This window comes from Callorhinus ursinus, unplaced genomic scaffold (assembly GCF_003265705.2).
Source record: "Callorhinus ursinus isolate GAN/ISIS: 27379988/994484 unplaced genomic scaffold, GSC_fseal_2.0 scaffold13, whole genome shotgun sequence".
In the NCBI taxonomy this organism is placed as follows: domain Eukaryota; kingdom Metazoa; phylum Chordata; class Mammalia; order Carnivora; family Otariidae; genus Callorhinus; species Callorhinus ursinus.
Genome location: NW_027397075.1, coordinates 3,450,486 through 3,463,842, shown reverse-complemented (window position 1 = coordinate 3,463,842; position 13,357 = coordinate 3,450,486). Strand labels below are relative to the sequence as shown.

The 13,357-nt window shown below is 45.2% G+C and overlaps 1 protein-coding gene across 5 annotated transcripts in view; it reads right to left on the bottom strand.

Annotated features, from left to right (window-relative positions):
• The window catches only part of MYH11 (myosin heavy chain 11), a 109,247-nt gene that overhangs the window by 33,010 nt on the left and 62,880 nt on the right, over window positions 1-13,357 (bottom strand). For all 5 annotated transcript variants that reach the window (XM_025855636.2, XM_073899459.1, XM_025855637.2 and 2 more), the window contains 6 exons: window positions 12,832-12,930; window positions 9,449-9,592; window positions 4,957-5,052; window positions 2,769-2,887; window positions 1,620-1,772; window positions 578-751 (listed from right to left, as the gene is read on the bottom strand). In XM_025855636.2, coding sequence (XP_025711421.1) covers window positions 578-751; window positions 1,620-1,772; window positions 2,769-2,887; window positions 4,957-5,052; window positions 9,449-9,592; window positions 12,832-12,930 — 785 coding nt within the window. The remainder of the gene's footprint in view (window positions 1-577; window positions 752-1,619; window positions 1,773-2,768; window positions 2,888-4,956; window positions 5,053-9,448; window positions 9,593-12,831; window positions 12,931-13,357) is intronic.

Below are 13,357 nucleotides of genomic sequence, written 5' to 3'. Positions count from 1 at the left end.
GCCAGCCAGGCGCCCTGAGAAATATTTCTTCACTGCTCTGTCCAAAGCGGGACTCCCTAAATCATTCTCCACAGAGGCCTTATCAGAGGTTTTAGTTGCTTCATCTGTTTGTCGGGTTTCATTGCCTGCTCCTTCCGGAGGGCAGGGACTAAGTCCATCTGGTCCACGGTTACATCCCCAGCCCCTAAAGAGGGGGCCCGGCACAGACCAGGAGCTCAGTAAACAGTCATTCAACAATTATTGACTGTGCTCCTACTATGGGCGTGGTTCTAGGAGTTAGGGATACACCAGGGAACAAAACAAAGAAAGACCCTTGCCTTTGGGGATGAATGACTGAGAGACAGAGGGGAAGAGCAGGTGGGGAGGGGAGGGGGGGGCAGGGAAGGAGAAATAAAAAAAAAAAAAGAAAATACCTTTGAGAGTAAAATGTGGGTTAGGGGACAGTGTGATGGAGTTCACAAGGACTCGGTGGCGGGGGGGGGTGGGGGGAAAGACGTGCACCCGTGGGGCGAGGGCAGGGTCCACGTGCCAGACGAGCGAGGCCACACACACAGGCGAGTGTGATGTGGGCCCTCACCGGCCGCTCGATGAGCTCGATGCAGGGCTGCAGGTCAAGCCCAAAGTCGATGAAGTTCCACTCGATGCCCTCGCGCTGGTACTCCTCCTGCTCCAGGATGAACATGGTGTGGTTGAAGAGCTGCTGCAGCTTCTCGTTGGTGTAGTTGATGCAGAGCTGCTCGAACGAATTCACCTGAGTGCACGACAGCGGGGAGGCCCGGTGAGCATCGTGGTCAGAGGACACAGGGACCGGAGAAGCTCTGCCCATGGCTGGCGCCCTGTGCACAAGAGCCCCTCCGCCATTTCAGAGCCCAGAGAGGGCTGAGCCCCAGCAGAGGCTGCCTAGAGTTCATGGGGCTGGCTCTTCTCACATCACGGGGTCCCCACACACGTTGTTTTGAGGGTGCTTATCTCCTTCCCCTGTACAGTGATTTATGGGTAGAACAACTGTGTAGGGTACTTCATCACCCCCACTGTACAGATGTGGACAATGAAACTCAAGAGAAGGAGTGATTCTCTAGGAGATATGTTTTAGACGATCTGTCCATCTCTAGACCTTCCCTTTCGCTGAGAATGCCCCTCCAGTCTATGGGGGTGGGATCCAGTAGCCATGTTCCCATTACATGAAGTACATCAAGACCCTGAAAACAAGGCTTGGCCCAACTCAGGTGAGTAAGAGCCAGTGAGACTCAACTGCAAGATTTTGGTTGGAACTGTGGGGAACACTTGGAATTGGTCTGAACTTCCAGGGTTGCTGAGAGTCTAGAGCTGTGGCAGCCATCTTGCCACCATGAGGGGAAAACCAGCTTGAGAACAGAACCGACGTAGAGGGAGGGAAAGAGAGAGAGAGAGAGAGATGGAAGAGATCGGATCTTGCCTGCTGGACCCCGCTGTAGCTCTGGCCTTCTCGGTTTCACAAACCAATACATTTCCTACACCCTCCAGGATGTAACCTTAGCTAGACAGCCTCCCCCCACCACCATGAAATAATGACTTCTTCAAAGAGAAGTTTCATCCCAGAGAGCCAAGACCACTGCTGTCATGATTTCACCAAGCTGTACCTCAAAGATCTCAAATCCAGCAATGTCCAGGATCCCCAGGAACGAAGCCCCTTGCCGGTGGGTCTTGTCTAGGGCTTTGTTCACCCGGCTGAGTATCCAGCGGAAAAGGCGTTCATAAGTGGCCTTGGCCAGAGCCTCTATGGCAAAGTCTGCCTGTGGGGGCAAGTGAGGGAACATGGTCATCCCCAGTGGGCCACATTTTCATATGAGCCTGGCCAGCAGCTCAGACTTTTATTCCCCTCCTACCCATAATCAGTCCTTAAAAAAAAATAAACAAAAAAAGAAATTACACCATCTCTACACCCAGTCGAAAAGTGGCAGCAAGGAATAGGGTGGTCAAACCTAAGGACTGACTGTGTGGCGAATTGAATATTTCCTATCAGAGGGACCTGGATCTGAGTAGGTCTGTTTCCATTACAGGGACCATTTAGAAGTGGTCAGTTCTGCCTCTAGAAAGGGTACACAATCATTTTCAAAAATGTATCTTTTAGGTCTGACCTTGTATGTACAACTAAGAGATCAAGATGAGATCATGAGTGAGGTACTGTGCTGTTCTTGTTCAGTAATGGATCTTTAAAACCTGATATGGGACTTTGAATATTCTAGTAGTGGATGGATGAGGGTTAAGGAAATGGACAGATGGCTAAAAAGATGGGTGTCTGTATGGATGCATGGATGACTGGATGGATGGATAAACAGATGGATGGAAGGATGGATGGATGGATGGATGGATGGATGGATGGATGGATGGATGGACGGTTGAACACATGGATGGGTGAATGGGTGGATAAGCAGATGGATGGATAAATGGATGGATGGATGAAAAGAGATGAAAAGAGATGGGTAAATGGATGGATGAACAGATGGATAGAAGGATGAATTGATGGATGAACAGATGTACGTGTACATGGAGGGATGGATACGTGGATGGGTAAATGTATAAATGGATGGGTGGACGGATGGATGGATGAGTGGATGGATGGATAAACAGATGCATGCATGGATGAATGGATGGATGGGTGGACGGATGGATGGATGGGAGGATGAACAGATGGATGGATGGATGGATGGAAGGAAGATTCTGCAGAAATAAATAGCAAGTATAGAAATCATTTCACATGCAAAAATAAACAGCAAGTGCATCATTACCTGTTCTTTCGTCTGAGCTTTTTGTACTACATCCCGTCCGACTTTGATACGTGGGGTCAGGATGGACCTGGTGAAGTCGGTCACATTAATTCCCATGAGGTGGCAAACTTTCTGAGCAGCTGGATGGAAGAAAAAGCATATTAAGTGTATCACAAAAGAGAAGGCTTAGGAAGGAAGGCACACCACTTGGGATATCCGTGACCTGTGCATACATTGGATATTTTTCGAGAAAAGGAGCATGATGGTAGTGAACATAGCATGAAAGAGTCCTGGAAACCACTGTCATTGGTGACCTCATCCCCAGTGTTTTGCTAAGAGGTGGGATGGAGGTATGCCCCAAGTGGGGGCTTAGGGTCAGATGGTCCTAGATTCAAGTTCTTGCCCCTTTCCCACTTCCTAACCAGGTGATTTTGGAAAAGCTATTTAACTTCCTAGGGCCTTGCTTTTCTCAGCTCGTAAAAAGCGTGGGCCATCTGGTACCTTGTGGGGTTGTCAACACGATTAAATGAGGTAAGGCATGTGAAGAGTGTCCCACTGTGCCAAGATCTGTGTTGCACCATTATTTGTACTGGAAACGACTTAAATGTCCATTAATATGGAAACAAACAAATATATCACGGTGTTTTCACAAGATGTGCACCCAACAGCAGGTAAAGGAACGACTCTCGTTTTCTCTTTCTTTCTAGACCAGTGGTTCTCAACTGGGGATGATTTTGCCCCCACAGGACATTTGGCAATGATCGGAGACATTTTTGGTTGTCACACTAGGGGGCGCTACTGTTGAGAAACCCGGCTCCAGGCAATGGTGAGTATAGAGAAAAGTTGCAGAATGGTGCCTCCAGGGTGACATCACTCTCGTAAATTAAAGTCACACTCACAAAGCAACACCATATATTGTTTAGATACACGTGTGTGAAAGCATAAAAATGCAATCAGAAAGGGACAGAGTAAAATATAGTTGTGGTTGCCTGGAGGCATGAGGAGGAGAATGGGACCCCACTGGGGATCCCGCTGGGAGGAGGAGCGGATGTCACTGTCGGCTACTTGGTTTCATTTGAAAGACAAAGCAGTATCAGAACACATTCACAAATGTCAGTTCTGGATGGTGGACTCTTGTTATATTATTCACTTCCTCATTTTAAACCTTTTCTTCAAAAGAAAATAATAATCATCCACCACATGAAGGTTAGTGGTGCCTGATGCTTTGCATGTGTGTGGCAGACGATACTTGGTGTGGTTTTAGGATTTCATCCTGTCTCTTTTGTGCAAGAGGGGCTTTTTTGGTTTGTCTTTCCCTGAAGTTTTCTCCTCGGTGAGAGAAGTCCTTTCACTTGCCATATTTTGGAGTATACCACATGAGAAACAACTGGCAGGTACAACGGAGGGTAAGCTCTAGGGAGCTTTCCAAAAGCAACACCATATACAGCCTGCACCCATGGTGTGGAGACAGCAGCTGGACAAGCCAGGGACTTAAATTATCCTTTTGGCTCACCCACCCACAAGCATGGGGGTAACCACGCAATCTTTCCATAACACAAAACACTGCTTATTTGCAGGTAAGCCTGTCAAATTTAGAAAAAAGAAAATACAGGACGCTTAGTTAAACCTGAGTTTCACACGAATAACCAACATTTACAAAGTATAATTATGTCCCAAATATTGCATAGAACATACAATATATTATAAAATGATATATCTTGTAATAAAAACATCTGTTGTTTATCTGAAATTCAGGTTTAACTGGGCATCTTATATTTTATCTGGCAACTCTAATTGCAGAGAAACTTGAGCTCTGTCCCCCCAGCAAGACCGTATGTGCCACGAGGAATGGGGCTGTTCTTATGGGGCTTCTTGATGAACCCCAGCGCCTGGCAGATTGTACATGCTCAAAAATATTTGTCTAATAAAACAAATGATGGGGGCAGGGTTAGAATTGAGGCTCTCTAAGGATCCTTCCTGTCTGATCTAAAACTATTATTTCTCCTCCCCCCCCCGGCCCACGCTCTGATTCAAGAACTTCCCACCGTAGGATCGTCCGCAGTAAAAAGTCTAAAAAAGACAAAAGTCAGTGAAAATAAGTTAGTTTAGCTCTTGTTAATACCCTCATCCAAAAAATAACCAAGGACTTCATGTGACCCTCCTTCCCATCACAGAAGTTGTCATTTTATTAAGAAAAGGCAAGAAGCACCTGTGTTATCTGGCATGGATGCCTGGTCTGTGTTTCTTTCCTTCTTGAAGACAATATTTCCAAGCTGCAGGACAGACGACACCACCTTCAGTATGGCTGGGGTGAGAAGAGAAGAGTGGGTAAGACACAGACGTCAACACCAAGATGCTCTGGACGTTTAGAGCCTGAAGTTATTGGGGATCGTACGGCCAACCTACCTCCTTCTCCCAAAAAGACTCAGTTCTGAGCTCCTAAGTCTAGAAAAAAAGGCAAACTAACCTAATTCCCTGCTATCATGGTAGAAAACCTGGCTAGGGATAGCAGAATATGTTCAGATGGTTGCTAAAAATCATGTGTTATAAAGGAATAGTGTGCACCAGGGGTTGGACCAACCCATGGACCAAACTCCAGCCCATGGACCAACTCCAGCCCATTGCCTGCCATTTGTAAATAAAGTTTTATCGGAACACAGCCACAATCATTCATTTATATGTGGTCAGTAGCTGTCTGATGTTACAAGGGCAGAGTTGAACAGTTGCAACAGAGATCATATGGCCCACAAAATATTTACTATCTGACCCTTTACAGAAAATGTTTATCAACCCCTACCATACAGCAAGGAGAATGAATGATTTACAACCAAACAATAAAACTGTTATCTCACAAATGCTGAACAAAAGACGCCAAATGCAAACAAGAACATAACTACGTAAGTCTACTTATAGAAAGTTCAAGAATAGGGAAAACTATGCTATTAGAAGTCAGGACAATGGTTAACCTTGCTTGGGGGAAACTATTAGAAGGGCTATGGGAAGCTTCAGGGGGCAGTTGGTGTTCTCGTAGTTTAAATGGGCGTGAGGAGCACAGGTGTGTTCGGTCTATAAAAATTAATCAAACTGTGCATTTATGATATCTACAATTTTCTAAATGTAAATTATATGTCCATAAAAGATATTTAAAGAGCAAAAAACAAAACAAAGCAAAACAACAAACCCTGTGCTTCTTAATATTGTCTGGTTACATGTACAAGGTGCTTGTGCTAGGATCGAGAAGGAGGAATTTTTTTTCCCACTTGTTATCCAAGTGTCTTCAGATAAAACAATGTGTTCCCACACCCATGGAACCCTCTGACTCCCTACTCAGCCATGTTACTGTTAAAATGGCTCCTATGTCTGAAATCCCCACAAGACCATGAGTTACGGGAGAGTGGGAGATTGTCCTATCATCTCTGTATTCTCAAAGCCTACTTCAGGGTCCAGTCCAGACACACATGGGGAGGGAGGGAAGATGGATGGAGGATGCAGGATGGAAGGATGTATGGATGAATGGATGAATGGATGGATGGATGGATGGATGGATGGAAGATGGATCATGGATACATGGATGGAAGGAAGAGAGGAAGATGGACGAATCAATGGATGGATCAATAGATAGATGGGTTGATCAGTGGATTGATGTATAGATGGACTAACTGATGGGTTGACAGATGGATGGATGGAGGATGGAAAGATAGATGACTAATTAATGCAAATGCTTGCCTTTAGTTTAACACAGATGTGCAAATCCCCCAGGGTTCTGGCTTCCAAGAAGAAATCACTGTGTTCTGGGAACAAAGCCTGAGATCCCAGCTTCCTCTGGCTCCTCAGGCCAGACTTGGGGTGACAGCCCTTCACAACAGCTGCCCTCACATCTCAGGGGCTCTGGCCCAGCCCAGCAGGAGGAAGGCCCCGTTACTGACCACCAGCCCATCTGCTCCCACTCACTATTGCAGAAACCCTTCCTCCCCAAATGAGTAAAGCTTCTTTTTAAAAAAAAATTTTTTATTGTTATGTTAATCACCATATATTACATAATTTGTTTTGGTGTACTTTTCCATGATTCATTGTTTGTTCATAACACCCAGTGCTCCATGCAGAACGTAAAGCTTCTTTTGATGGGAAACAACTAAGTCACCTTCTTTTTAACGATACCAGAGGGGCTGTGTAAACTGTTAAGTGCTATACTAATAGTTTTTAAACTCCAAGTTTAAACTAAGGATTGCTGAAATGTTTACAGAGCCCAGGGAAGCAGTCTAACTCAGGGGGGTCTCAATGGGTCAGATAAATCTTTGCGGGGGCAGGGGGGCTGCCCCATGCATGTCTGTAGGATGCTCAGCAGCATCCCTGGTTTGTAACCACTAGGTGTCAGGAGTGTTCCCTTTCCTGAGTTGTGAGAACCAAAAATGTCCCCTGCGGGGCCACCTCCCTCCTCCACACCCACCGCCCCCCCCCCACCATCTGTGTCCCTTGGGGCATCTGTCATTGCATACACTCATCTTAACGTTCACTTAGCATTCCATCCACGCTGCTATTCATTTAACATTTTTCTATACTTTCACTCATTTCTCTTTCCTGAAGCTGACTTTACTAGGAAACTGTATGGTAAGTGAAAGATCAGCTTCCCTTGCCATATAAATAGATGGCAACTATAAAAATAAATACAGGGAGAAGGAACAATATTATCAAATTCTAGCAAGATGCTGGGCTCGGGGATCTGCTCTCTATGGTGAAAGGGGGGGATAAGCAAGGACCAGAGAGGGGCTGAGGACCTAGTGGGTGCCAAGCTGCTATTTACTGTCTTCTTGAAAGTCATCAGGAGAATTGAAAAGGAGCAGAGAAAAGGAGCAGTATCCCGCAGTGGGATTCCATGGCACTGATAACGACACCAGTCCACGTTTTAGAATACCCTGGGCTCCTTCTAGCCTCGATTTCCATACCTTGGTCCTGACACAGACTTTGGAAAGGGTTTAAAGGACAAACACCACCTTTCTACAGACAAAAACAGAGCACAGTGAATCACACAATGGGCCGTGGGAGTCTCTGAGACCCGAGAAGGAGTCCCAGCTCCACCAGCAACATGCTGTGTCCTTGGGCAAGTTCCTTCACTTCCCTGTGTCTCAGCTGCAAACTGGGGATAACAATGGCCACATTGCTGGGTTCTTTTGATATTAAATAATGTGTATAAAGCACTTAGCATATTGCTTTGTCCCCCGATGTCTTCGCTTTAAATATATTAAAAGCATTTCCACAAGTCCATGTTGTTCTAAAACAATTTAGAAAGCCATCATTTTCTTTCTTAAGGCCAAATAACAATTGAATAAATCCTCATTGATCAACATGTTAGTTTGTTCTGGTTTTTTATTATTTAAAACTGGACACCTTGGTACCTTTTTTTTTTTTTTTAAGAGGCATTAGCAAATGCCTGGCATACAGCAAGTACTTAATCATTGTGTGAGTGTGTGTGTGTGTGTGTGTGTGTGTGTGTGTGTTGAAAGCAAAGATTAGAAGCAAAAATGACTCGTGTCCCAAATAAAATAAATCATTCTGGGAGAGCCCATGCCATTCAGGAAGGAATGCTGTTAACATTGGATTCTGCTGTGGGGCTCTGGCCAAAATCCACAACCACCACCCATTTGTCCACTGACCCACGGAGCCTGCTTTTTCTGGGCCCGCAGTTATCTCGAGGGAAGCTGCCCCTCCCTCTGTGCTGCATTTCAGCAACCTTAGCACTATTCTGGGGCTCCAAAGGGGTGTGGGCGTGGGAAGGAAGAAAAATTTTCCACAACCGTGTCCTGGTGTTCCCAAAAGAGATTAACCTTGAACACTGGGGCACGTCTAACCCAGAAGGACAAGTATTTCTTGAAGCACAGTGTGGAAACCCAGATTATCTCTTTGAGCTTTCTTGGTCTCAGAATCAAATGTGTTCTTGGTCATTGGTTGGTGATATTGATCAACATGGGTCTATCACCAGAAGGCAGTTTCCAGGAAGAGCCCAACTAAACCCATTGTCTCAGTTACTCCCCCGACCCCACCCATCCTGTGCCCCTGTGTTCTTGAGGAGGCAAACGTCCTCTCTCTCCAGCTCCAAAATGGAACAGAGACCATAACATAAGCCACTCAGAGCTTTCCAAAACCCTGGATCATTGTGAATAACTCAGGAATATGCACATCAACCTAAGCCAACCAGTAAGAGTCAATGAGACTTCATTCAGGGACTCAGGCAGGGAATCCAATCTGTTCTGCTGGACATAAACCCAAAGGATGCAAGGGCTGGAGCCTCAGCAGCCATTCTGCTGCCAAGAAATGGCTGTCCACCTAAAGACGATATTGCTCAGAGACCAGGTTCTAGAGGTAACCTTTGAGCCCAGAGAACCCATTGTATCTGAAACCCATATCCCTGAACTTTCCAGCTCTGTGAGTGGATCATTTTCCTTTTTGCTTAAGCCAATGTCGGTTGCTTGTAACTGAAACAGCCTAACAGAATGAAGCCACTTTTCTAAAACACCAAGAAGCCACCTAAGGCAATATTCATTTTCCTTCTCCTTCTTTTTTTTTTTTTTTTGAGGGAATGGAGGGAATCCAGCAAGCAGAAATCTGTCCTAACCCAAGAAGAGCCTCTAACTAATTCTGGTGGTCCTGAAGGCATGACTCTAGGTCCCCTCACCAGCACCCAGCCTCAAGGCATGAAGACTTACACAGCTGCTCTTCCTCATTGAAGCCCATGATCGCCATGGCCTCCAAGGTTTCTTGGAACATCTCATCATCCTGGGCGGCCGGGATGGGCACAAAGCCATTGGAGAGGAATGTGTAGTTGTTGAAGCCCTCCAAAAGCAAGTCATCTAGAAGGAGAGGAAGATGGGATGGTGGTCAGGAAGATGGACTTTGAACATGAGAGGCATGAACCTGGTGAAGGACCTGGGCCATCCTAAGTTCGTTCCCTTTCCCGAGACTTGTACAGTTTAAAACCTTCCTTCTGCTCTAACACACAGAAGGCATCACCAGCCATCACTGGCCTCATACAGTGGGGCAGGTTGTGCACTGCCCCAAGTTACCTGGCAGCTAAAACCTAGCCTTGGCTCCACCTGCTAAGCCACGTCGCCTGACACAGGGTTGCACCTAGCTGGAGGAAGGGATGCCTTTATCTCAGTTGTCCAAAAACACCCTGCCTTTAGGAACAAAGCTGCCTGCATAATTAGATCAGTATTTATCCATCCACTTATGAAACTTTATCACATCATTAATACACATGAATTTTAAAAATCAATTACTACCAAAAGGTTTATAATAAAAACACCATTCCCTGTTCACCCTTTTTCCAATTCCTACCTTACCCTATAGTACTGCTTTTATCTCTTTTAGCTCTTCCTCTGGTACTTAACCACTATCTCTCTATTTAACAGCTTAATAGAAATTATATATAACATAGGCTTGTATATACTATATGTCATATATTATATAGGCTTATATAAATTCTAATGTGTTTATATATCATCTATAATAAGCTGCTTCTGGATATTTTGAGAAATTTTTTTTTTTTTAGATTTTATTTATTTATTTGAGAGAGAGAGAATGAGAATTAGAGAGCACGAGAGGGAAGAGGGTCAGAGGGAGGAGCAGACTCCCCGCTGAGCAGGGAGCCCGATGTGGGTGGGACTCGATCCCGGGACTCCAGGATCATGACCTGAACCGAAGGCAGTTGCTTAACCAACTGAGCCACCCAGGCGCCCCTGCTTCTGGATATTTTGAAATGAGATATTATCTATGGATCCCCTGCAATGGTGGATAAAGATTTAGCTCTTCTGTCAATTCTAGTCTGCTGGTTGTTTTTATAAATAAAGTTTTATTGGAACACAGCCACTCCCATTTCCTTGTCTCTTTTCTGTGGCAGCTTTCGTGCTACAGGGGCAGGCAGATTTGAGTAGCTGCCACAGAAACCATATGGCCCCCAAAGCCTAAAATATTTACTATCTGGCCCTTTATTAAAAACATTTGCCAACTCCTTGTTTATAACAGGAAACATGGTTCTCTGTAAAGCAGTATTCTCCGGTTACATTTTGCTGCTGTTCTTGTTCAGCAGCCCCCCCCCCCCAAACTTATAATTGCTTCTCTTTTTCTTGTACTATTTGCCTTTAGCACACCCTCCAATACATCAAGTGTCCTCTTCCAGATCAATCTTTAATTGAGGCTGGATTTCATTATGGTTTTGGAGAAAAGTCAATGAGATACTTTTCTTTTTGAACAAAGGTCTTTTATGGGTCAAGTCACTTGGAAGGTGCCTGAGGGCGGACTGACACAAGACACCAGTTAACTGCAGCCTTCAGATTAGCTGCAATGCCTGATTAAAGTCACAAGGTTTTGGGTCTTGGCCAAGACTTCATTATCCAGACTCTGGGTAAATTTACAAATGTTGATCCTCTCTAAAAGCCAGATCTATCATCAAGAATAAAAATGGCCCCTAGGAATTTCAGGAGTTAGCCTTATCCTTGCCCAATTTCTGGAAGACTAGAGACAGAGCGCAAAACCCGAACCTAGATCACCAAACAAGCAAACTCTTGACTTTGGTGCCAAAGAGGAGGAGAGATATACACATTTCTCCCTGGGCCACCTCATAATGTCCCACACTGTAACTGATAACTTACCTAATTTCCAGTGTACAACATCTGTTCAGCATCTCCCCCCTGTTTTTCCAAAATCGCTTCACCTCTGACCCTATTATACGCTCCAGACCGCCAAGCATCAGGACTAAACAATGAATGAGGTCTCCCCCTAGTGGCGGAACATTGAAATACACCTCATCACGGCAAAGGTACCCGCACACACATCCCTTTGATAAGTTTCTTAAGCAAAATAACTAACCCTGGGCCCCAAAAGTGATGGGAAGCAAAGCTTGTATTGCTCTCGTAAAATTTTAGTCTTAAAATTATTACTAGAATTTAGACTACACTATGTATATATTCCTTTTTTCAGCTATGTGATTTGTATATTCTTTAAAGAGTTACTGTATGTTCAGAACATAGAATTTCCTATTGGAATCTGGGATATACTATACTGCATTTATAGAAAAAAGTATTTGCCTTACCGGTGACAGATGTGAACTACACTTATGGCAGTGATCACTTCGAAATATGTACAAATACAGAATCATTATGTTGTATACCTAAAACTACTATGTTATATGTTAGTTATACCTCAATAAATTTTTTTTTTTCCCCCAGAGAGCCTGGGGTGGCTCAGTCGGTTAAGCATCTGACTGTTGATTTCAGCTCAGGTCATGACCTCAGGGTCATGAGATGGGGCCCGCCTCGAGCTCCGCACTCAGTGGGGAGCCTGTTTGAGCTTCTCTTCCTCCCTCTCCCTTTGCCCCTCCTCCCACTCGTGCATGGTCTCTCTAAATAAATAAAATCTTTTAAAAAAATATTTTTCCCTGCAACAGAGGTGAGCAAACTATAGCATACCGCCTACTTTGTAAATAAAGTTTTATTGTAACATAGCTATGCGCTGTATGATTTATATACCGCCCACGGCCGCTTTGCATTACAATGGCAGAGCTGAGTACTTGTGACAAAACCCCGTCACCTGCAAAACGCCTAAAACATTTATTATCTAGACCTGTACGGATCGCTTGTTGACCCTTGCCCTACAAAGGCCACGTAAGGTGGCTTTCAAAACAGGTATAATGAAAAGTGCTTAGCTCCCCTTCTCCTCCAAATTCCTTATGAAACTGCCTCTTATATACTTCCAAGTTTTATAAACTGGTAAATACTACAGTTGTCTTTCTCCCTTCCTGGAAGGCAGCCTGGGTCCAATTGGACTTGATTAGTTAGTATCTAACACCTAATTAGACTTACTGTCGGCCGTGTCACATAGCAGGTGCTCAGTAAATGTGGCCCGAACGGAAACCACACTCACTGAACAGAGATGAGGAATCACACACCTGCCGCCCAAAGATAGTTATACCCCTGGGCAGCACCTGAGGCTCTGCTTTAATAGCCTATCTATTAACCCTGGATCATGACGAAGGTGATGGCTGAACCCCATCCCCCCGCCCCCCAGTGATGTGTCCTTGCAGGTCACTTACTTTTCATCTTGTCCTTGGCTCCAGCAATCAAGTAATAAAAGATGTGGAATGTCCTCTCGTCTCTGGCTTGGCGAATTGCCCGTGACTTCTCCAGCAGATCTGATTTGGGGTGGGAGTTAAGAATTCTGGGGGTATCACGGTGTTTCCTTTGCCAGAATCTACCCTTCCTCCCCCATCCCTGTCTCACCAACCGCAGGAGGGGAGATCTCATTTAAGCCTTACAACCTATCCGAGGAAGTAAATGCAAATTTTATTTGCATTTTCAGCATAGGGAAACAGAGGCTCGGGGAAGGAAGTCATTTTCCAAGAGCACACAGCTAGCAAGTGGCAAAGCCGCGTCTGTGGTGGCCAAAAGCACCCTGGCCGAGGGGGTGGGGTTCAACTAGCCTCGGGAAAGAGAATGTGAACACACCCCTAATTCATCTAAGGGGAAAGCCCATTCTGCTGTGGTGCCGCATGGAGACCACGGGGGTCCCGGATTGTGGGGTGGAGGGCACACGGGTGGCTGGGCTGTTGTACCGGGTGG